This window comes from Diuraphis noxia, unplaced genomic scaffold (assembly GCF_037042655.1).
Source record: "Diuraphis noxia isolate RWA-SAM2 unplaced genomic scaffold, SU_Dnox_SAM2 contig0002, whole genome shotgun sequence".
NCBI classification, from domain to species: Eukaryota; Metazoa; Arthropoda; class Insecta; order Hemiptera; family Aphididae; genus Diuraphis; species Diuraphis noxia.
This window is the reverse complement of record NW_028301712.1, coordinates 12,819,809-12,846,058: the sequence shown is the minus strand read 5'-3', so window position 1 is coordinate 12,846,058 and position 26,250 is coordinate 12,819,809. Positions and strand designations below refer to the sequence as shown.

At 29.9% G+C, this 26,250-nt stretch overlaps 2 protein-coding genes across 3 annotated transcripts; both read left to right on the top strand.

The window, feature by feature from the left end:
• On the top strand, window positions 1-26,250 carry trp (transient receptor potential). Of its 2 annotated transcripts, none has more exons than XM_089219237.1 (16): window positions 1-101; window positions 201-367; window positions 875-1,115; window positions 1,214-1,356; window positions 2,927-3,128; window positions 3,222-3,392; window positions 5,273-5,507; window positions 6,187-6,300; window positions 6,584-6,729; window positions 18,794-18,900; window positions 21,585-21,718; window positions 21,888-22,011; window positions 23,787-23,982; window positions 24,045-24,209; window positions 24,289-24,511; window positions 24,804-26,250. In XM_089219237.1, exons 1-16 carry the CDS (start codon window positions 57-59, stop codon window positions 25,964-25,966), a joined length of 3,576 nt encoding a protein of 1,191 aa, XP_089075363.1. In that variant the 5' UTR covers window positions 1-56; the 3' UTR covers window positions 25,967-26,250. The 2 variants fall into 2 exon arrangements, with proteins under 2 accessions (XP_089075363.1, XP_089075362.1); XM_089219236.1 differs by having other exon boundaries at window positions 6,148-6,300.
• Cpsf160 (cleavage and polyadenylation specificity factor subunit 1) lies at window positions 10,552-17,812 on the top strand. Its single transcript, XM_015518490.2, has 4 exons — window positions 10,552-11,468; window positions 11,541-13,211; window positions 13,275-13,649; window positions 14,781-17,812. The coding sequence occupies exons 1-4, from the start codon at window positions 10,800-10,802 to the stop codon at window positions 16,071-16,073; spliced, it is 4,008 nt and encodes a 1,335-aa protein (XP_015373976.2). The 5' UTR covers window positions 10,552-10,799; the 3' UTR covers window positions 16,074-17,812.

Genomic DNA, 26,250 nt, shown 5'->3' with positions numbered 1-26,250 from the left:
CCGGAGTCCAGGGCTCGGTGCTTTTTAATGGGACAGTTCATTTTAGGTAATCGTTTATGCGGTTCTCCTTGGGGAATATTATAGCTTTACTCCCTGTTTGCGTGAGTAAAAAATGAAACAAAATAAAATAGTAGACCAGCTGATAGCGTTGTCTAAGGTCACATGTCACATTGCGCAATGCTAATGTTGTGTATTTCCAGGTTTTCATAATGACGAAATCTCAGTCTAAAGAGGACCTTATTGGTTCCAAAGAGCAGCTGCGTGGAGATCGTAAATCATTCGTCTTACCGCCCGATTATGTGTTATCACCCACCGAAAAAAAGTTTCTGTTGCTCGCCGAGCGGGGAGACTGCGCGTCTGTTCAGAGGTATGTAAATTATGTCATAGAAATTATTGGAATCCAAAGAAAACGCTTGCTCTGGATTTTTTACTACACTAAATACAAGAAAAAATACTTTAATTCGAAGAAACTATCTGTACAATTGAAATATTTTCTGTCTTTTAATTAATTATATTAATTGATAGTTACAAAAAAAAAAAAACTTTTCTATGAAATTCATCCTTGGAGTGGAGCATTTTATCTGTATGAAATATATTCTATACATGTGGAAATTAATAAGAAATATCTAAAACACATTTTTTCTAATTTTTCTATTTGATTTTGTTCTTTTAAAATGAAATGTATAGTTATAATTAATAAATATTTACAAAAAGAACATGGAATAATAATTATGATTAATGTATTATTATGAGCACACATTAATAAAAGACAGCGAAATATTATCGATAGCTGAAACCCTCGATTAACTACATGTTAAATTATTTGTAAGCCATAATTATTGCCAAAATCAACAAATTATAATATTTTATGTAGGATATTGGATGAACACAAAGGTCAGCCGGATATACTCAACATAGACTGCACGGACCCGTTGAACAGATCGGCATTAATAACAGCCATCGAAAATGAAAATATGGATTTGATACAGTTGTTGCTCAAATCCGGGATCAAAGTTAAAGATGCATTGTTGCACGCTATCAAGGAAGAGTACGTAGAAGCCGTGGAACTTTTACTGGAATGGGAGGAAAAGATACACGTCGCCGGCGATCCTTACGTGAGTTTGCATACAACTGAACACGAAGAGTGTCCTTAATATACTGCACATCATACACACATAATTTATGTATATTAAATTACTATATGTGTTTATAGTCTTGGGAAGCAGTGGAATCGTCAGCTTCGACGTTTACGCCCGACATAACGCCACTAACACTAGCAGCTCACATGAACAATTACGAAATACTAAAGATCCTTTTGGATAGAGGTGCTACATTGCCCATGCCCCACGACGTCAGGTTTGTCCTACACAAATTACAACATGATATATGTTTTTTTTGCAAACGTTTAATATTCATTAGTTAAAATTAAGTTATATGACGCAAGTCATGAATGCCAAAAAAAAAAACGCTCGTAGAATACAATTAATTAATGGGTAGTACTATGCAAATGGGTTGATGCGTGGTTGAAGTACATGGAAACGACTATAATAGTATACAAGGCGGTTGCCTATGTTTCTATAAAATGACTGGAAGTCAAGTTTTTTATAAGCTTGATACCTGTACTTCTATTCATAAAATGTAACAATGATTTATATTTAACAGAACTAAGTTATAGACTATACCTAGTTTAATTTCAGTGATAAATAATGTTGAACCAAATATAAAGCATTTTGTTTGTTTGAAAATATATAGTTATAATTGACAATTAATGTTTAGGAGCACAAATCGTATACAAAATATAAATGATAATTATTAACAAAAACTAAATCATTATAATTTATATAAGTTTATAACCATAATTGATAAGTTTAAAATTGAATACAATATATTAGATTAAATGTGACGTGCACTCATACGGGTTCGTAGATTTCAGTCACGTCGAATTAATTTTGTATTTTACAAACCTAGTTAATCGGTAAGGAAAAACTGGTTAAAACCCCTAATAATTTTCTGGCTTTCGATTGAAAAAATAATCATAATAAAATTATTGACAAAAAATGTTGAGTGAACTGAGTAAAGAGTAGCCTGAGAATAGAATGCATTAATGAAAAAAACATTTCCTCTACATTCACTTTTACGTTTTAGATTTAGCGAATTTGAAGCTTATAACTACTAAATTAATATACAATATATATTTGTATAAATTCATTACTGGGTTTGCCTATATTAGTTGGATATATCATTTTTTAAATAATTTTATTTGTCTAAAAAATGCAATTCAAATGGTTTAGAAATAATTCTTGTTCTTCAGCCGATCTTAATGAATTATACTGATAAATTGCCATTTAGTGGTCGGCAAAATGTTCATAAAACTATTATTATTTTTTTTTTTAAATTTTTTTTTTAAACTTCAATAACTAAGGTTATTGGCCAACATTTTAAACATACATTATTTAACTATAATATATAATTTAAATGATTGCATTATGGAAGGTTTTAGAGTATTATACAAGGAATAGGAGGTTAGAAAACGAAAAAAATTCAGTATAATTAGATAATGTTATAAAGTTTAGTTCTTTGTAGAAACGTTTTGATGTTGGCATGTTACTGTAATTTTCAAGACTTGGTCCAAGTGTTTCATATATAGGTGATCCGGTATGTCTAGAGATGATCTGATATCAGCATAGTTACGGCAGTGTAGGCGGATGTGTTTAACGGTTAGAAGCAATATTGTATTTTTATAACGCATGCAAATTATTATTGCTCATCGTGGTTAGTATATTGTATCAAAGAGATTCTTAAATGTTAAATATTATCATTTCGAGCTCCAAATAAATATATATTTTAGTGCATATATGTCATGTTGTCATCATAGGATTAGATATACATCTAAATATTTAACTACAATTATATTTATTTGTTCTAGGTGTGGCTGTGACGAGTGTATCACGTCAAACACACATGATTCACTTCGCCACTCACATTCGAGAATAAACGCATACAAAGCGCTTACGTCTCCATCCCTAATAGCTCTGTCATCAAGAGATCCACTGTTGACCGCTTTTGAATTAAGTTGGGAGCTTCGTCGACTTAGCACCATGGAATCTGAATTTAGAAATGAATATAATGTGAGTAATATTATATATATATATATACAAGATTACACGTTAATTAATGTACACGTGTAGTCACTTATTTTATTATTCAATATGCATGTACAGGAAATGAGGAACACTGTTCAAACATTTGCTACGTCACTTTTGGATCACGTGAGGACATCGTACGAACTGGAGATTATGTTAAATCATAATCCCAAAGGTGATCCGTGGGAACCGGGTGAGAGATTGACCCTGGAACGTTTAAAATTGGCTATCAAATACAAACAGAAAGCGGTAATATTATTGAAATATTTACGGAAATTAGTACCTATTTTAACAATAAATCATAATAAAATAATACTAAATACTAAACTTTATTTTAAGAAATGTCTTAATGTAACAACTAAATAAATTTAAATTAGTTTCCATGTTTAATTCTTAGTTTTTTTTTGCAAAAAAAAAAGAAAAAAAAGAGTAAACATATTGTCCAAAAAACTTGTCAGTACGTCACATCCCACCAACATAAAAAACGTCGTTTAGAGCTTAAGTTAAAAAAAATAACAAACATGTATAATAATTAATAATTATCACTCACTGTGTTTTATACAATATAGTGATGACGTATATTTTTGAAGGATTTATTACTACGAAGATTTTTCAACAACATCACCTAATATTATTAAGAGTTAGAACTAAGATATTTTTCTTTTGTTATTTAATCTAAAGTAGGTTGTTATTATTCTAAAAACACAATAAAATATCGATTGCAAGTTGTTATAGTTCCTCTAATAATAGAATAGGTATACTGGTAAACAAATTGCATGCAATCATACATTTATAGTGCACTTAAGAATTATTAAAATTATAATAAATTGGTAAGTCATTTTTACTACTAAATATAATTGTAATGTTTGTCCGTAATAAAATTAAGTTATATTATTGATAAATAAATAAACAAATAATAAATAATTACAAACAATAAAATACAAATTAATTTGATAAATGCCTATATTTATAAAGAAAACGACAAAACTATAGTGGACAACTTATTGTTGCTGAATTAAAACATAATTTAAAAAAAAAATCAACTAATTGGGCTGGCTTCAATAAAAACAGAAAAGACATAAATACTAAAAATTATATATATAAATATGTATAATAATAACAATAATTAATAATAATTAGTAATAACTAATATTACCAAGATACTCAAAATTGAACGCAATCCGGTTTTTTTGGGGTTTGATATAGGCAATTTAAATCACATTTTGACAAATATAAGATTTTATTTCTTTAATATTTTATTAAAATGCTACATGTCTACATAACAGTTACATAAGTACAAGTGAACCTTGACAGTATCATTGTTGTCGATGTTTCTGATGATCACAAGATTATTAAGAAAAACTGTTTCACGCGAAAAACAACACTATCATCTAAGTTATCACCATAATAGTTAAAAAAACAAATTTTTACATAAATAAGACAGCATTTGTTGCTAAGTTGTAGATTTTTTTATTAATTTGATATGATTATAATAAAAAATTTATCATTTTTTTAAGATCCATTATTTTTATGTTTTTCTATCGCAATTATTATTATAGATTTTATAAAATATAAAATCTTGGTAGAATGTTTTAAATACCAATATGTATATCTTAAAATATAGTATTATAATACAATATCTCGAGCATAAAAAACATCATGCGTTGTAAATAAATCGATAATAATTTTAGATTTTTAACAGAAAGATGAATATTGTATTGATTTTATAATGATTGTCATGTGTTGTTAAATTCTTTGACAATCAACTTTAAGGGTGATTTTTGATAACAAATTGGAACTAGTTAGTTTTGAAAAGTTATTAAAAACTCTATGTATTTTTGATTTTTCAAAAAAATCCGGGAAAACAAAAATATAAATATAAATATTTTTTGATTTTTGTCTGCAAAATGTGTCTCAAAATCACGAACATTTTACAACTATTTTGTACCAGTTAGAAATTCATACTGATCACCACTATATATATATAAGTATTTTACAAGTTAAAACTTAAAACATAAATCATATTACCTAGTAAAATATCTTAACGGTTTTAATATAAATCAAAAGCAATGCATTCTAATACATTATTAAATACTTACGATTAGGTCTATATTTTTTTTTAAACCTAGTTTGTGGCTCATCCAAACGTTCAACAATTGTTAGCCGCTATCTGGTACGACGGTCTACCTGGTTTTCGTCGGAAGAGTATGGTCGGACAAATGATCGAAGTTGGAAAACTTGGTGCAATGTTTGCAATGTACGGTTCAATGTACATGTTAAATCCAGATTCAAAAATGGGCCAGCTGATGAAGAAACCGTTCATAAAATTCGTCTGCCATTCGTCTTCGTATGCATTTTTTTTAAGTATGTTAAAGTATATAGGCATAGCGTGCCAAAGTTAAAAATAATACTATATTACACTTATTAGTATTTCTATGGAATAATAATTATAGCCTATAAGTATATAATAAATATTGAAATCTTTTGTTTTCTCAAATCAACGAAATATTGTAATTTGTAATACATATTTTGAAAAAAATGTATATATAATTACAAAAAAACGTGTTAGATAGCGAGAAAACAATAACATAAGTTTAAATTAAAGTTAAAAATGTGTCATACTATGTCAAAATTGTCGAACACACACACGGGCATTTTTTAAGTTTCCTAAAAACAAATAAATGTATAAAATTGCTTATGTAATAGAAAATTTAGCTTTGCTTTACAAAAAATTATTATAATTGAAGTACTTATAAAAGGAACTTCAATTGACGCAAATTCATTTTTTCTTTAAAATATAATATACTTTGCGGTATCACAAAGTTCTTGTTTTTATAAAAATAATAGGTCGGTCTATTTAGTGTTGCCTTTAACTTTGAAAACAATGAATATATAATTTTATCATAATATACTGTATTTCAATATGTAAATAATTTAAGAATTCTCTGTACAACTGCATGCATTTACTCTAATTTAAATATGTTTATATTATTCTATAATACAGCATTACTAGCATTAGCATCTCAAAGAGCCGAGTTTTTAGCTTTGGAATGGATTGACACCGATTGGACGAAATCGATACTGGAAGAAATGACTAGAAAAGAAAGAGGATCTATACCAGGACCTATAGAATGCGGTATAATATTGTACATCATAAGTGAGTTAATTATCATTTATCAATTTATAATGCATGTAAATGATAAATATATTATAATAATGCAGATGATACACTTTGTATGTATGCTTATCTAATATTAAAAACTTATTCAAAAAATAATAATTGATATATAATAATTATTCAAGGACGTGTTTATATTATAGCCATATAGGTACCTAGAATAAAGATAAATTATTTTAGTGTTAAACTTTTGGATGAATGTAATTGTGAAATTATGCCTGTACAAAACACACCATTAACGTTTGTGTAATGTGTGCTATAGGTCTAATATGGCGAGAAGCGCACTCGTTATATTCGGACGGTCTGGTGGACTATGCAGCTGACTTATGGAACATAGTAGACTTCATAACCAATGTATTCTACATGGTGTGGATAAGTTTGCGGTTTTCGTCCTGGTACATTGTTCAGGTAAGTTTGGGGTTAATATTCTATAAGCGAGCTTAAAGAAAGTTAGGTGGGTATAGATTTTTAAATTTAAAATGTGCAAAATACTTCGACATAAAAAATTATTATTTTCATGTTTTTCTACCTATACATATAGGCTATAATGGTTTTTCCGTTTTATTCTAAAAAATAAAAACTTTATGGGTGTATAGAATATTTTCAAGTTTATGTATATTTATATACTTTTTAGTTATTCCATTATTCCATTATATGTATATATGTCCTGAAGCTAAACATATGTAATAGTAACACAACAGTCATACAAATCTTATTAAAGTTTTAAAACGTCGATGTATAAATTCATATTTTTGAAGTATATAATAACGAAACCATAAAAATTCCACCCTGGGAATACGCATTAGAGTAATATATAAATATGTCTAAAACAAAAGACAAAAAGCTTTCTTTCCTTTTCTGTGGTCATTACGAAACACTCGGTAAATTCGTTGAGTAGATAAAAATAAAATATACTTCTTGGTTTTTTTTTAAAAATGTTTTAAGTATATTATTTTTGATTATTTATAAATTATTTTTTTTTTAACTAATCAGATCTTCAGGTTAAGGCATCTCGGATAATTTACAATTTACACATTTTATTTTGGTGTCAAAAATTAATGTTTTCAGACTTGTAGGTAAATCAATTACAAAATGGTAACCAAAAAAAGATTGATCAGTGTTCAATTCGATCATTTTTAATGATTCACACTTCTATTCAATTTTATAAAAAAATGTTAATATTATTTCCATCTGTTTGTTTGAGTATATGTACTACTAACTATGTTTATTATTAATTGTTTACAACACACTTAATTACACAATACTTAGGTAGGTATTCTATTTTTAATTTATTTTAATTTAATTCACCCAATGGATGGTCATATCAGTGACGAATACGATGGGGGAGGGTGATTGGGTGATTGCTTATCCTTTGGGCCATATTTTTGACATAGTTTTTATATCCTAAAATTGGGCTGAAAGCAGATATTTTAATATTTTTGATACTACAAATAACACATAACGCTGTTGGGTCTGCTTTCAATAAATTATAGGTAAAATAAAAATAATATAATTTTAAGTATTGAAAATTCACCCCCCCCCCCCCACACACACACACACACTCTTGGTTGACATATGGATTCTGAATCTGCTACTGGGTCATATCATTATTAATAAACTGTAAAGCTACAAACTATTCTATTATTTTTTTTTTGTTAATCCCTGCAGGGTCCTAAATTATTATTAATAATAATAAATTGTCCTATTAGAGTATTGTTTTTTTTTTCAGCTTTATTTTATATTATTATTATTTGTATAAATTTTGTTTTATTTTCAAATAGTTTTCTGCTATTACGCCGAACGACAAGATAGGTTACTAATATATTTATCTATACTAGGCAGTTGCGTAGACAAGGGGGGGACGTGGTGGTCAGATCCCCCCCCCCCCCATTAGCTTTATTTTTTGTTTTTGCTTACTAGTTATAGTATGCACTATAATGCAATATTTTTTCATATTGTGAATTGTGATCTATCGAGCTATTGAATTTTGACAGTTTTTTCAATATACTGATTACTGAATACCATAATAATTTTATTTTCGTTTATTTATAGCAAATTAGCAAAGTAAACAGTAATATTTATTTGGTCAAAATGGTCGATGACGATTGATGACTACGATTATGCTTTATTATAGCTTATCTTATTATTTATAGAGACAACAATATACAGTATATTACTATGTTATATATATAATATGTATGACGTATGTCTATAAAGTTATGTTTACCCATTTTGAATTTTTCAATATTATAAATATTTAAAATTTATTTTTTATTAATTTTATTAGACTTTAAATAATCATGCTAAACATGAATACCATAAACATTAAACCTTCTAACCTTAGAAAAAAATTTTGAGAGGGTGGGGGATTTTCCAATTTTCACCTCCCATTTAGTTGTAGTTTTTTTTTTTTGATCCCCCCCCCCTTTCAGAAATCATGTCTACGCCACTGATACTAGGTCTACCTATCTATATTAATTTGATGGAAAACCAGCTCGATTCGTATAACCATACACTTTTATTTGTGATTCGTTCGTGTCGTGTTCGTTTCGTTCTCCTCGATATAGAAATACCAATAATTATGTCCGATGTCCGAAAGAGACAAGGAGTTAACTCTCTTAGGTTAGGTTTTTTATTTATTTGCTTGTAACTTATTAGTTATTTGTTATTACACATTATTAACAGTAGGTATCTTGTACCCATTAGTTATTATTATAGTTTATAGTATTTACCTATATAGAATTTTTTTTTAATCAACATTTTAAACATTACCTATTATTTTGAATCATTTTATTTCAGTTTGTAACGTAGTTATAATGAATCATTGTTTTAATAATATATAATATGAATAATTTAAAATTATAAACTTGGCAACGTAGCCTAAAAAACAAATTCATTGTTAAGCGATATTCGTTTCTAATCATATTAGGTATACGTTAGACCCCATTACCAATTACTACAATCCCCAATGTATTGTATAATAACGCGTATCAATTACTTCTATATTTTAATTTTGACTATAAAAAAAACCATCAAGGATGTCTACTATGGTTAAAGAATTGAAGATAAATGAAGGAAATAATCATGAATGTGTGATAGATTGTTGTATTGACAACAAGCCAACAACGTAAACCTACCTACAACAATTATAGCCCATTTAGGTGGTATAATAAGTATATTTAGTATAATATAGTACAATTATTGTAAGTTTTTTACGGTCAGATCCTTCGGTAGGCGTGTGACGTGATGCCACAAGTTAAAACAATTAATACCAGGAAGTATGATAATATGTAAATCATATTATTATACTATTTAAATTTCACGTTAAGGGTGAACTTGAGCCCAAATCGTTTCTTAAGATCATATTATTCTAGTTTACATAATGAATTCAACGGAGTACAATTTATATTTAGTGTACACGGTCGTGCCCCTGCCCACAAATTTATTGAACACTAACCATGGGCCATGGCTGCTTAGACGTTCAAATGTTCAATTCATAACTGCCCACAATCCTTCGGCAAAATGTCATATTTCGGATTTTGACCGGACAAAACTGTATATAATGAGTTAATGACTTTTATCGTAAAGGCAAAACTGTATAGTGTCTTATAATATACGTTCGCTTATATCACAGATTATATGAAACTTGATGTTAAGAACATTATCTGTGTTTGTACGTTGGTTTTTTTACGATAATTAAATTTTTAAGTGAGTTATGAGCATAATATAATATACAGTACATTAAAAATGCTAATAACTCACTTCAAAATTGAATTATCGTAAAAAACCAGCGTACAAACACAGATAATGTTCGTACCATCAAGGCATCAAGTTTCATAATAGGTCGATTCACTGTAATTTTTAAACTAAAGGAGCTACAAGTGTTCTGCTGAGCGTAAATTTGCTATATTACGCACTGGTAAGACGGAGACAACAAATTCCATTGTTACGTACTCTTAACTAAAATCCGTAGACCGTGGATTGAAATTCGAAATCACTTATATCTTGAATCGTATTCGCCGATCGGATTCGGAGTACCGTAGGATACTAGGATACCTATTATAAATTATAGAAAAACCACGATTTAAGATATATTATCTTAAATCGTGAGAAAAACGAAACGTTATCATTTGATATTTACCCTTGTTATCATTTTTTAAGGTTATGTTTACGTTGATAAATGATAAAAACGAAGCGGCTAACAGAACATTAAATAACATTATATTATTTTATCGTCCATTGACGATTGACAACTGAGTTGTAATGTAGGTACAATTTGTAATTTGTAAAATATTTTGTTTATTATTTCAAAGAAAAATTCGTTATTTCAATTTCTCCGACAGTCGTATAGTAAATTAATTTAAATCTTAAAAAGTATGTGTTATTAAGTTATATTTTATTGTTTGTTGCGTACGGCGCGTACTCTGTACCGATGTTAGTAATTAACTAGTCAACGAAGTTTCGTTACATTGACCATAATGTTTTCGCTGTGCAAACAAACCCGTATACCAACTTGCGTGGAGCATGCTGTTTATTGTTATTTCTTCAATCGTGTGGAAAAATGTTTAGTGGTGGCCGGTGTAAACATTCTACGGGTCTACCGATTGGTACCAACCGATACAACATGTCAGCCACCTAAAACCAAATTTGAATGTCTGGCCCAATACACGTTGTTTGGTAATATAATGTGCCTACAATCAGTAACATTGTGCCCGAGCTCACCAGATGCTTTATTACTTAGCTTCTCTGAGGCCAAGTTTAGTTTAGTTGAGTATGATCGTGACACACACAGTCTACGTACATTGTCTTTGCATTATTTCGAAGACGACAAATTTAAAAATGGCCACACTCAACATTGGAGTCCACCATTGATCAGAGTAGATCCAGATGGCCGATGTGTAGTTGGTTTAGTTTATGGCAATTATTTTATTGTTCTACCTTTTGGCCGTACAATTGATGACAATGCTAAAGGTGCTCAAGTTATGCCCAGCTATACAATATCAATATCTTCAATAGATCCCAAGATGAATAATATTATGGATTTTGATTTTCTACATGGATACTATGAACCAACTTTACTTATTCTCTATGAGCCAGTTAAGACTTTTGCTGGACGTATAGCTGTAAGAAAAGACACATGTGCAATGGTATGTTTTTGTAAAATATCTACATCTATTTTATTTATAAAATTTATAAAATTAAAAAAAAATCTTTTGCAGGTTGCTATTTCGCTAAACATTCAACAGCATGTCCATCCAGTAATTTGGTCTTTGGATTCACTTCCATATGATTGTCAAAAAGTGATTGCTGTATCTCGTCCAATAGGCGGTGTTCTGATTATGGCTGTTAATTCATTAATCTACCTCAACCAGAGTGTACCTCCATTTGGAGTTGCTCTCAATTCTATAGCCAAAACATTAACTAATTTTCCTTTGGGACAGCAAGAAGACATTAATCTTGTTTTGGATCGAGCTACTGCTACATTTATATCAAGCGATAAGCTTGTGACATCATTATGTAATGGTGATCTTTATGTGATCACACTATATGCTGATAGCATGCGTGCAGTAAGAAGTTTTCATTTTGAAAAATGTGCTTCTAGTGTTCTGACTACGTGTATAACAGTATGTTTAGACTCCTATTTGTTTCTCGGGTCTAGACTAGGAAATTCATTACTTTTGAGATATTATGCACGGTCTCAGAGCAATGATGACGAGCCTAGCATAAAGCGTAAAAAAGCTGACGAAACTGATGAAGACCTTGTTGAATTAGAAGTATATGGCAGTGAAGTACAGACATCAATTTGTTTAGAAAGTTATAGTTTTGAAGTATGCGATAGTATTATAAATATTGGACCATGTAGTCAAGCATCTATTGGAGAGCCAGCTTATATATCTGATGAATTTAGTAGCGATGAACACGATGTTGAATTATTATGTACATCTGGTCATGGGAAAAATGGAGCGCTAAGTGTACTTCATCGTTCTATTAAACCTCAATTAGTTACTACTTTTCATTTAGATGGTTACAAAGATATGTGGACTGTTCATGGTGAAAATGATTTCCATACATTTATGATATTGACAAATGTAGATTCGACCTTAATTCTTCAAACTGGACAAGAAATCAATGAATTAGATTCTTCAGGTTATGCTACACGTGAGCATACAGTTTTTGTATGTAACATGAATAAATTTGTTATACAAGTCTTAAGGTATTCTGTAAGGCTGCTTAATGGTTCTGAACAATTGCAAAGTGTCTCCTTGGATTTTGGTTCTCCTATAATTCATGGATCGAGTTGTAATCCCTATGCTGTATTGTTGACTGAAGATGGACAAGTAATAGTCTTAACTGTGAAATCATCAGGAAGGATTTTACTCATGCGACCTACAAACTTTGAACAAATACCATATACAAAGACTCTGGCTGTGTACCGTGATGTAAGTGGCCTATTTTCAAGCACTATGCCTCAAGCCGAAATCCCTTTGGCTGGTCCAAAATTACAGCATGATCATTTTGTTAGTGATTCTGTGGAAGATGAAGAAGATATGTTGTATGGTGATGCCAGAGATCCTTCCTCTAGAGAAACACCCCACAATTCAATTTCAAACAAAAACACTATGTGGTGGTTAAAATTTTTAGAACAACCAACACCAACATATTGGGTTGTTTTAACCCGGGACAATGGATATATGGAAATTTACACCTTACCTGATTTTAAAATAAAATATCGAGCAGCTAACGTTGATGAATCTCCTATGATTCTTAAAGATAGTTTAGAAGAAGGTTGTTATTTCCCTAAAAAAACTGAAATAATAAAAGAAATTTTGATAGTACCTTTAGGATATCAAGACAAGCGACCTATTATGTTTGTTAGATTAGATAATGAGGTAATTAGATATTTAAATATATTTATTTTTTGTTAATATAAATTAACTTAACATTTTTTTTAGGTGGTTATTTATGGTATACATCGACACCCGGAAGGTACATTAAAGATGCGTTTTCATAAAATGACTTCATTGCTAACATTTCAGTCAAGATCTGGTAACCCTCTGGAAGGAACTTCATTACTTCGTTATTTCAGTAAAGTAGCTGGTCACAACGGTGTTTTTATCTGTGGACAAAATCCTCATTTAATTTTACTCACTGTTCGAGGCGAACTACGGTGTCATCCATTACATATAGATGGACCAATTATGTGTTTCGCTCCTTTTCATAATGTTAATTGTTCACAAGGTTTTCTGTATTTCAATTCTGATCACAAGTTAAGAATTTCTATTTTACCTACACATTTATCATATGATGAACCTTGGCCATTAAGAAAGGTATATTTTATCTTTAAATCAAAAAAAAAAAGATTTTATATTTTTATATTTTTATGTGAATCTGTAATACCTGAAGATATGTAAAAAGTTAAAAGATTTTTTTTCATGATTAATTCTTAATATTACAAAGCAATATTATTCATTTATATTAAATGAAATATGTATGAATATCTTACATTAACCATTTATATTCAACATTAATAATTAAATTTACTAAAGAGAATGTTCTTTCAATGTGTATTTAAAATATATAAAATAATATAACATAATTTTTTAAAGTTATACCAAAAGAAAATATTGCAGATATTTATTGCGTTTGAGCTGCATACTTAACTATTATTTCATAATGTGTAAAAAATATTAAAATTAAAATGTAGTCCATCTTAAGAAAATATGTTACCTGCGTGTGTTTTCTCTGTCTTATAAGTTCATAACATAACAAATTGTATGTTTATCAGATCACGTTTAGCTTTGTTAGTTTAAAATTTAGAGTTAATTGACTTCTTATACATATTAAAAGTAAGATTATTATCTAGTCAATCTCATAGGATTTGTATCATATTTTAATTTTAACTCAAGTAATGAGTATTTTAAAATATTCAAACAATTTTGCAATTTTAAAATACTCATAACTAGCTTTTAAATTAAAATATGATAAGAAGCCTATGATATTGACTAGATTATAATCATACCTTTAATTTTTATAAAAGATTAATTCACACTAAATTCTAAACACACAAAGCTAAACGTTAGATGATAACTATAAAATGTTCAAAGTTTCACAATTGTAAGGCGAGGCAACACATGTGAGTTGAACTATGGAATCAATTAACAAAATTAATATTTTTTGAACCATGAAAATATATACTTTAAAACAACAACATATAATTTTATAGAAAAATATATGTTAAAAAATCTGTAGAAAGGTAAAATTTAAATTCAATTGAGATAATTTTGTTATCTTTGCAATGAAAAAAATTTTTTTATCATTTATGCATTCACTGATAATCTATAAGCTGATTAAGAATTTAAACAAATAAAGTTCATTCTGTACAGTATATAGCTTGTAAGATAATTTAACTACATATTGAAATTCATTGTGATTGTTACTGATAACTATTTATTTTTTAGGTTCCACTTCGTAAAACACCACATTTTATAGCTTACCACTTGGAAACAAAAACTTATTGTGTGGTGACTTCTTCATCTCAACTTTCTGCATCATATTATCGATTCAATGGTGAAGACAAAGAACTGACTACTGAAGAACGTGATCCTCTGTTTCCGCTTCCCAGTCATGAAGTTTTTACATTGGAGCTGTTTTCCCCTGCATCTTGGGAACCGATACCAGATACAAGCATTGAGACTGAAGATTGGGAGCATATTACTTGTTTAAAAAATGTTGCATTGGCATATGAGGGAGCTCGTAGTGGTCTTAAGGGTTATATAGCAATGGGTACAAATTACAGTTATTCTGAAGACATCACCAGTAGAGGGCGTATATTTTTATTTGATATTATCGATGTTGTCCCAGAGCCTGGTAAACCGTTGACAAAAAATAAAATAAAGATGATATATGCTAAAGAACAAAAAGGTCCTGTAACAGCTATTACACATGTAGTTGGATTTCTGGTGACTGCTGTGGGCCAGAAAATTTATATTTGGCAGCTCAAAGATAATGATTTAATTGGTATAGCATTTATAGACACTGAAGTATATGTCCATCAGATGTTAAGCATTAAAAGCCTAATATTAGTTGCTGATCTCTTCAAGTCCATTACACTTCTGCGATTTCAGGAAGAATATCGTACCTTGTCATTAGTATGTCGTGATTCCAAACCATTGGAAGTATTTGATATAAATTTTCTTATTGATAATGCTGAACTTGGTTTTTTGGCTTCTGATAGAGACCAAAATTTACTTCTCTATCTTTACCAGCCAATGGCTCGTGAAAGCTATGGTGGCCAACATTTAATTCGCCGTGGTGATTTTAATATAGGGTCTAATGTAAATTCATTCTTTAGACTTCGCTGTAAACAATCCACATTGGCATCTGAACGGCGAGAGGCTATTGGCTCTGATAAACGACATGTGACTATGTACACAACTTTGGATGGTTCAATCGGATACATCGTACCGATACATGAGAAAAACTACAGGAGGCTGTTAACATTACAAAATATGTTGGTGCGGAATATAACACATCTAGCTGGATTAAACCCAAAAGCTTATCGCAGTTTTAAAGCAACTGCTCCTGAAAGAATGAATCAAGCTAGGAGGATAATTGATGGTGAACTGGTATGGATGTATGTGACATGTATGAATGCTAGACAGCGTAATGAAATTGCCAACAAAGTTGGTGTAAAGACAATAGAGTTGTTGCAAGACATATATGAACTAGATCGGACCACTTGGCATTTTTAATATCTAAATTTTATGTTAAAATTCGTTCCTAATGTCTAACTGCAACATAAAAACATTTTGTTGTGGACAAAGTTTATTATTAACTTTGTGTTTTAGATCAAAGTGTTATTTGAAAATAACTATATCACTGGATTTTTATTTTTACGATAGGTATACGTATACTATACCTAGAAAAGTATATTGTCATTAGCATGAAATAAATCATTTATATATTATTATGTGTAAATATTGTTATGTATCAAGTCTAGTTTTGTATAAAAGAAAAAAACTTATAAAATATTTCATTTGTGCATGTAATTTTGTATATATATTTTTTTCTACTTTTTACTACTATTGTATTCCTTGTGTACTATTTTCAGACTGGTGGTTTTTGTTGATGATTGTCTTGTATCTTAAAATAATTTCTTGTAACCAGTTAAAAAATTATTGATTATTGTCTGTCTAAGATTAAGCTTATAGTTTATTTTAACGCCTACTTATAGGTTATACCTAGTGTTGCAATAGTAAAAGTTTCCATTCTTTTCAAAGGATATAATTTTTGGAGTATCAATAGACTATTGAGACTTTAACAAGAAAACCAATGTATTGGCCTTTAAGACTTAAATTTTATTACTGAATTATAGAATCATAAATAATTTCCAGTAGGTAGGTAACGTTTTGTTGTTACCTATACTAATCTTCAAAACAGGTCCCTAACTTATTGCTTGATATAAATTTTTAGTATTTTTATATTTATCAACAAAATAGGACTATTTTTTATGTTATAGCTTATTCAAAATGTTTATTAAGTCTTCTTCTGGATGGGAAGTGACAAATGATACAACAACGATATATAATTAGTATTATAGTATGAATGAATAAAATATGTGATATATTTAATTATAATATACCACAATAGTTCCTGTTTCCTATCCTGGGAGTTCTTGAATTACAATCTTGGATTTTATTATAATATAGTCATAGATTAAATATGTGTGTATTTACCTACTATTATTATATACTAAATAATCAAAGATTAAAATGAAACACATACTTTTAAAATTCATTAATCAAAAAACAGAATTTCCTATATAGTGTAGTAAATATACACATTATAATAATATTGTTTTAGTTTATCTTCTAAATTATAAAATTTCACTTACAATACCTAATATGGTCTGAAAATAATATAGTCAATATAGGTACTAAATCACTTATATTTTTATATTTTATTTACCCTTGAGTCATATGTGTAGACTATGCTAAAATAATAAATATACATTCTATTAATAAAAGGTTGTTTCATTAATATTACTATTTATAATACCTATTAAAAGTGATTCACCAAGCATCCTCCTTCATATTTCCTTTAAAATAGGTAATGTTTATGCAAACTTTGATTTTAGGAATTTGTTATTTTTAAAGTCAGACTTTTCGAATTTTTTAATTTGTTCAATTTACCTACTTAGGATGACATTAAACATCATATATTTTTCAAATGAGATTCCCTCAGGCCTTTTTTTTTTAAATTTACTAGGTATTCTATTAAAATACGTCAATATAACGTTTTAGTTAAAACTTGCACTAATATATAAAATAAAATAATATATCTACCACATTTAAGCACATGTTTGTGTTAATTAATAAATTGTATTTTTTGACTGGACATTTACTAAATATTTTTTTGAAAATTTTTATTTACTTAGCTAGTTTCTCAGTTATTATTAAAACATCAATTATAATGATAATAGTTCTTAAAATGGTTTTAGAAAAGTATAAATCCATAAAAATATAAAATAAACCTAATATTGAATCTAGTATTTGACATTAGTTATACCTGGATTAGTTACCTATTTATATGAATCAAAAACATCGATAATATAAAAATATTGAATTTTGAATAATTTTATGTTGATAATTATTTTGATTTAAGAATTTCAAAACAGAATTTATTAACTCCATTCGTTTGTGGTCAATCCCTTCTAAAGTCTGGTATTCATCTTTCTATAAATGAGACCAGCCTATCTTCAAAGTCCAAAACCTAACTTATACCATTTGTTTTAAAAATTAATAAAATTAATACCTATGCCATAACGATAATAACTGCGCACCTCGTGTTAGTACTCATAAAAAATAAAAAAATATACTACGTAAGACATAACCTAGTGCTAATACGCGGTAGGTATAGTTAGTTGCTATATAATATAATAGCTTATTTTGTATTGGATGTTGGTACTAGGTACCTACCTGCCTAATTTAGCTTTTCTGGGGTCACAAGTAAATTTTGGTAAATTGTTAGTCGGGACAGAGGAACAAAAATGATTTTGCGCTTGTTAAGACCTAATAATAATAATGCCGAAGTGTTTTATCGAAGGTCGTTTTCGATTTAAGCTGTCGAATTTTTTTCTAAGAATAATTTCAATGTTGTTTTTCAAGTCGTGAAAATCCAGAGACTAGGTTTGTCCATCATGTGAATTCAATGTTGCAAAACTTCAGGAATTAGGTCTAGGTGCTATTTTAGGATTAGTTATGTTTTAATTTTAATACATATTAATATAATCCTCCAACGGATGACGCTTCGGGTTTTATACACAATTAAGTCTTATTACCGTACATTTATAAACGCATAATAAATAATATAATAATGTACCTACTACCCGTCTACTTTCACAGTACTTTTGTATCTTATGAGTAAATTATTTACATTTTGTACCTATCATATGCTTTGTTTGGTCGTTTAGAGGGAATACAACGAAGGTTATGATCCTTGGTTGCCGCGGGAAGACTGGGATAAATTCGACCCGCACCTGGTGTCCGAGGGGGCGTTTGCAGCCGCCATGATATTCAGGTAAATATGTAAAATGTTCAATAATTTATGTTTACATTTTGTGCAAGATATATACCTATGTATAACAATAATATAAAAGTTAGGTAATTGCGCAGTCACGTATATAATTGCGCATGTTGAAAACTTTTAATAGCTGTCGCCCGTACACACTTAAAAACACCTTAGAGTCTAAGGCTCAGTCTTGTAAAAGATACTTTTAAAAAGTATTCAAGTACAGATACAGATACTTTTTTTCAAAAGTATTTAAAATACGTATTTGAATACTTGAAAAAAAAAGTATTTAAGTACAAATACAAATACTTTTAAAAAGTATTTACAGATACTTTCAAATCTTTTTTCCTTGGCCTAATGACCTTATAGATAAAATGAATTATTATTTATTAATCAACTAAATTATTTTTTTTATTTTAGAACTCTAATTTTACTTAAATTAATTAGAATAAGAATAATTAAGTTAGAATAATTAAAAAGTAAGACGAAAAAAATTTTTTTTTAAATAGGATTTGATTTTAAATACAGATACCTTCAAAAAAGTATTCAAATACTATACCCAAGTACTTTTTTCAAATGTATTTAGAATACGTATTTGAGTACTTAAAAAGTATTTGAATACTTTTACTCAAGTACTTTACAAGTCTGCAGTAAGGCTTAGATCTGAAACGCGGTACCTATCGCTAATAGTTAAATACCTATATAAATGATTAAATTGTGGATTTAAACTTGTCCAACTATAGGTAGGTACGTGACAATAATATATAAGATTTAAAAATGAAAAAAATAATGATTTGGACTATCCACGGGCCATATGACAACGGGTCTTTCAATGGAACATTTTTTAAACCAGATTTCGGTTGATAATTCAGAAGTATTTTTTTTCATATTAACTATACTATCCGTTGTTTAATGTAGGTGGTACAAGTCTATATTATACATGTTAAGTGAATATTCAGGGGACTTGTGAGGCTTTATTCACCCCTCCAGAATGTTGTTATAGTATCACGGAAAGTTTTAGTCTCTCTACTACACAAAAATGTTAAGCTTGACCTAATAGATTTGAACAAATATCTATCAATACATAGTACGCGTACTATAGAAATTTTACACGCCATATACATAGGAGCCCGCGGGGGGGGGGCAAACTTGGGCATTTCCCCCCTGGCTTTTTCATAATATTTTTTTTAATTGAATGTTTCAAGATAAGTATAAAATAAGTTGTAATATAATAAAATATGATATATTGTATACGAGTATAATAAAAAAGGTTATTATTTTAAAACACCTAGTAAAATTATAATATTTATCCTCAAATCCTAACATTGCCCCCCCCCCCCTCAGAAAAATTTCTGCGGGCACCTATAGCCATATAGGTAAATATCCTATTGAAATTGTGATCTCAGGGTAATAATTAGCAATACTAGATTCTATGAAAACATTCAGTTTTATTTTTTACAACTACCTATATCCAACAAACATCAGTAAACTCAGTTCCTATATGAAACGTACAAATGAGAATAAGCTTGGGTGTCAAATATCATGTTGGAAGTTCTCCATCCAGATAACATAAGTCACATGATGACCTTTTTAATTAATACCAATCTTATCAATAGTTTATAATCTGTAATATTTGCTTATGTATATTCAAAGAAATTGTCAACCTTAAAAAGTTAAAACTCCTAGTATTCCAATATCCATAGACGCCGAGCCTTATTTATTTTAATAAAAAATAAGCAAACAATATTGAGTGGCTTTGGGAGTTTTTAGTAAATACTAAATACCTATTAAGTAAGTGACATTTTCAAAAAAAAAAAAATCGTATAGAACCAACTGAGATCCAACAAATAGTATAGGACGTTACCAACAGTGGCGCTGAAGTCCAACATTTTACCCATGAGTCACCGCCACAAAAATATTTGACACCCACCTATTTCTTATTATTTCTTATTACCTTACCATACAGTAAGTATAGTTTTAGTATAATATTATTGACTTCTAGCTCACAATTAATTGTATTGTATATAATAAAATTATCGTAAAATATTTAGAATAACAAAGACATACATATCAATATCAACTATGACAGTGTCGTAGGTAAGTTTATATTTTGGCGTTACTGCAGTTTTCCAACAATAACCGAGAACCGTAATGGATAATTTTTGAAGTGTTGGACTAAGTATTCGCCATTGGCATAAGCTTAGCTATAGCTTTGAAAAATTATTCACAATTTTTTAATGAATGTTCTACAAATTGTAGAAAATATTCCAACAACTGGTCACCTAAATTGTCGATCATATATCTACATGTGTGCCACTTTAAGTTTAAGAACATCATTAAGACATTGACGATAACATAATATATTAATAATATAACGATATTGCGGATAAGACTCGGATAATCAACGAACAAGTTAAGACAACGTTTATCAAATCGAGAAATTAAATGTTTTGAGATAGTTTTTTAAAATATATCGAAAATGTGTAGACATTAAAGTTATGGCTAACCAATAGGCTCGAAGAACGTTATTCGCGTGATGCGTGAGCCCTCATAAAATCGTATCTATATACACATATATTATAATAAAAATAATGAATATAAGCCAATATATTAAGTATTGTCCTGCAGAGATGGGTTAGCTATAATCCATATGGCTTCTGAGATTACATTAATATTTCGTTGACGTTTTATAGTTTCTTAAAGCTCGTGCATATATTCAGCGTAAACCCTCACCTGGGACCACTTCAGATATCGTTGGGTCGTATGATTATCGACATCATAAAATTCTTTTTCATCTACACATTGGTGCTTTGCGCATTCGGATGCGGTAATATATTTATAATATTTAGCATTTACTTTATTATTGTGATTTATTGATTGATGACATTTTGTATTAAAAATTCTATTATTTTATATGGATTGTAATAATATTATAGTTTCATCAATTAGTGATGTAGAGAGCTGATACTCTTTGTTTTTCATTTCGTTCGTGTTAGGTTTAAATCAGTTGCTTTGGTACTACGCGGACTTGGAGTCGAAAAAATGTTACCACGACAACAGTGACATTGCTGATTTCGAAAAAGAAGAAAAGGCCTGTTCGACGTGGAGGCGATTCGCCAAGTTTGTATACGTTATTTTCAATTTATTTGACTTAAATAAACGTAAATTAATGTACCTATATTATATATTACCCTATAATGATATCAACCAATTTAAATCTACTAATAAAATGAGTAAAACTCTATAATCTGTGGGTAGTGTGTGTAAATTTAATCGAATAGACATTTTTATTGATGAGTCTTATAAAATTATAAAGTTATAAGTCATAACTAAGGTATAAGGTATGATCTTTAGGTACTAAACAGTAGTTGTTTATATTAATGATTTTCAACCTAGAGATCGAGTGATGGTTTGAAAGTCATAAAAAATTATAAACAAAACGGTTTTTCGTATTATAAAAGTTACTTATTTTGAAAATCAAATGTTTTTATTTGTTCGGTACCCAATCTATTATCTGATAACGAATTATTAAATTGTCCATATACGTGATTTCCTTATTCATGAGCTATTGAGGTCTATCGATTTTTATTGGATACATTTTATTTTATGTATTATAAAGTTAGTATTTAGTTATAATAAAGTTTATGTATTATGTATTATATTTTAAGTATTATAAAAGACTATTTATGATTTATTAATATTAATATTCTTTGAAGGTACGCGTTCGAAAAGGTTCAAAACCTCTGGTTTATATAATCAACGATATTATGATAGGTGTTATCAGAATACATAAACATACATTCTGATATACATACCTACATACATTATATATACATACATACAACATACATATATATACAATCATGCATACATATATACATACACACATACAACATACATATATATACAAGCATGCATACATACATACATACATATACATACATTATACATAGGTACATTCATGCATACATATATACATACATACATACATACATACATACATACATACGTACGTACGTATATACATACATACGAGTACATACCTACATAGGTACATACATTGGTTCTACGAACCACGATAGAACTTTGTATACCTATATGCTATATATTTAGGTATATCCTATGAATTATAATATATTGGAAAATAAATTAAATTATGATTAATGAACTAGTGCAGTTAGTAATAAGAATTTAAGTCTTTCAACACATCAAACTAGATAATGAAGGTACATAGCACCTATCTAAAATATTAAGTATTTGTCGTGTCTATAATGCTATATAGTTATGATGAAGTTTTGAAAATGTTGAATTAGGTATTTTTAATAGATACTTCCAAAACAAAATTAATATTAGAACACTTCCTCTTAAATTCTTATTAGTTATACAATTAACGCCTTTACCAACCATACATTTTGGGGAAAGGGGGCTCTAATCTCCACTCCCCTCTAAACGTGCCACTGATATTAATACATTTTTGTAATATATTATTTTATTAAGTCAATGAACTTCAACCAAATTGGTTAAAAAAATCTATAATATTTAAAATTATCTTTACTATATAGGTTCCTGTATGGATTAAACATCCCTAGATAAATAATGCATATATATCTGCCTATAATATGTATATGAAACTACAATTAGTTTATTGGAAAACTTGAATATCTATTGCCTACTTGAAAATTTTATAATGAAAATATGAAATTTCAACATACTATTTACCATTGCGTTTAACAGGGACATTAAATAAGGTTCCTTTTCTTCCTCCTGTTCTTTTTTTGTATTCATTATAAATGCGTAAATAAAACCTAATAGCACGTATACATATAAATTTTAAATAGGTATTTTTGCGTGATGAAAATATATTTATGATGTTGAAACTTTGTCGCTTTTCACAGTATATTTGAAACTTCTCAATCTCTATTTTGGGCTGGTTTTGGACTTGTCGATTTGACAGCATTTGACCTAACCGGAATTAAGAGTTTCACTAGATTTTGGGGTCTACTACTGTTCGGATCATACTCGGTAATCAACATAATCGTTTTGCTGAACATGCTTATCGCTATGATGTCCAATTCATATCAAATAATTTCGGTAATACTCGGAATTTAATAAACTTTCAGTTACATAAATAATATTTTGTTTTTATCTTGAAGGAACGGTCTGACATGGAATGGAAGTTCGCTCGTAGTTCATTGTGGATTTCATATTTTGAAGACGGAGACACCGTGCCTGCCCCCTTTAATCTGTTTCCTTCACTAAAAAATGTCAAACGTATGATAGGTCTCGAGAAGTCAGACCGGACATCCGGGTCAATGATTGTAATGATGCTCAAATAAAATATTGTTGCATTATAAAGTATTAGTTATAAAATATTGATGTAATTGCATTTGATTACAGTTTAAGTCCAGGGAAAAGGCGTCAGCTCGGCATGATATTGTTATGCGGCTATTGGTAAGACGGTATGTGACTGCGGAACAACGCAAGAGTGAAGAATTTGGAATTACTGAAGACGACGTGATGGAAATACGACAAGACATATCGTCCATGAAGTTCGAGATGATCGATATATTCAAGCAAAACGGGTATAAAACACCCAAAAAAGAACACGACTCTAATGTTGGTAAGAATATATTATTTATTTTCAAAAATAGATATATTTAATCCTTGGACAGAAAGGGTTAAAATACTAATTAGACAAAGGTATTATTAAAGAGATCTGCATTGTAAATCTATTTGGTTAAAATATTTATGATTTTCATAAGAATACTACGAAGTCTCCGTCCGTCTGTTCATAGCATTTGTTTTCGTGGAGATTTCATTAGTATAATATAATTATAAAATTAACTTTATCTGTAACCATGAAATCATTCTGTACGTGAATTTAATGCGAGTGTGATTTGTTTGTTATACAGCCCAAGGAAAGAAAGGCCGGGTAATGGAACGTCGATTGCTCAAAGACTTCCAGATCGGTTTGGTGGAGGGGCTGATACAGGACGCAATAGCGTCTAATGAAAAAGGGCCAAAGGACGTGTTCAGCAAGATTGCAAAGGCCATCGGCCGACGAACCAGCCAGGGCAGCAAGAAGAAGGACTGGAACGCGGTGGTTAGGCAGAAGAGTCTGGCCAGAGACCCGATCGGTAGCACGGCTGAGGGCGCGGAAAGGCGACACCGGCAGAGCGTGCGCCGGTATATTTTAGACCACCAAAAGGACAGCCTAATGTCGATGGACGCCGAACGACTGGTTGAGTACAATCCGCTGCTGGCCGAAATTGCACCGGCCGCTCGTGTGGCGTACGCCAAGTTCAAGATACCGAAAATCAAGCAGGAGTACGAGGAGAACACCATGGGACATGACGAAGTGTTCGAAAACGCGCCCACCGTGGACATTGTGGATGAAACGAAAAAGAGTTCGATCGCCCGGCCGAGACCGAAGAGCGCTAGGCAATCGCCTGTTGCCGGTGCATTGCCTTACCCGTCGTCTAGCACTGACAAACAGCCCACTGATTCTGGTTCGACCAAGACAGCCGATGTGAGCCAAAAGCATGAAAAAACGATCCAGAAAACAAAGACCACAGAACTCAAAGACTGCAGTACATCGGGGTCGTCTGTCGCCGGTGACGCTGTCAAGGATCCCCCCGGAATGCTAAAAAAAGGACCGGAACAAGCGAAACCGGAACCGGGTAAATCAGGAGAAATAGCGAAGCATGCTGACGGTAAATCTCAACCGTCTACATCTAGTTCGGGGGGCAAAAGTCCAAAAGAGGCAGAAAAAAAGTACGAAGCATCTAAGAAAAAAGACACAGGTAGTACGAATGACGCCGACAAAACAAAAGATGCAGATAAAGCAATGGACATGGATTCGTCAAAAGACACAGATAAATCAAATGACGCGGATGAATCAAAAGACGCAGATAAATCAAAAGATACGGAAAAATCGAAAGATACGACTAAATCAGAAGAAAAAGATAAAGGTAGCCAACACTTGAAACCAGAATCTCCGAAACGGGCAGCTAGCCCAAAGAAACCAGGTGGTAAATCTAAAGTCACGGGAGAAATTTTGACTGGTTGGTTGTGAGGACTGCAAGCGACTATCTTTCTAGTGATGATACAATACACTTATGACCGGAAAACATTAAATTGGTTTATGGCCTATAGTGCTCTTCTAAATATAATTTACCATTGAAAAATCTACGAAATGTAAGTTCACTAAATGAGGATGTCTAAACCTATAATACATTTTAGTATTTTACTGTCAACTGAAATACAAATTTATGTCTGAAACTTAGACAATAGTTTATTGAAATAAATATTAAATGTAATAAATACGGTGTATGAATAATAAAAGGTTTTTACATTTTC

Coding starts and splice junctions, on each gene's coding strand:
- trp (XM_089219236.1), top strand. CDS start 57: ATGCGGTTCTCCTTGGGGAATATTATAGCTTTACTCCCTGTTTGC. Junction 3,393..5,272: donor TCAAATACAAACAGAAAGCG/GTAATATTATTG, acceptor TTTTAAACCTAG/TTTGTGGCTCATCCAAACGT. Junction 21,719..21,887: donor GCTTTGCGCATTCGGATGCG/GTAATATATTTA, acceptor CGTTCGTGTTAG/GTTTAAATCAGTTGCTTTGG.
- Cpsf160 (XM_015518490.2), top strand. CDS start 10,800: ATGTTTTCGCTGTGCAAACAAACCCGTATACCAACTTGCGTGGAGCAT. Junction 11,469..11,540: donor GAAAAGACACATGTGCAATG/GTATGTTTTTGT, acceptor AATCTTTTGCAG/GTTGCTATTTCGCTAAACAT. Junction 13,212..13,274: donor TTGTTAGATTAGATAATGAG/GTAATTAGATAT, acceptor CATTTTTTTTAG/GTGGTTATTTATGGTATACA.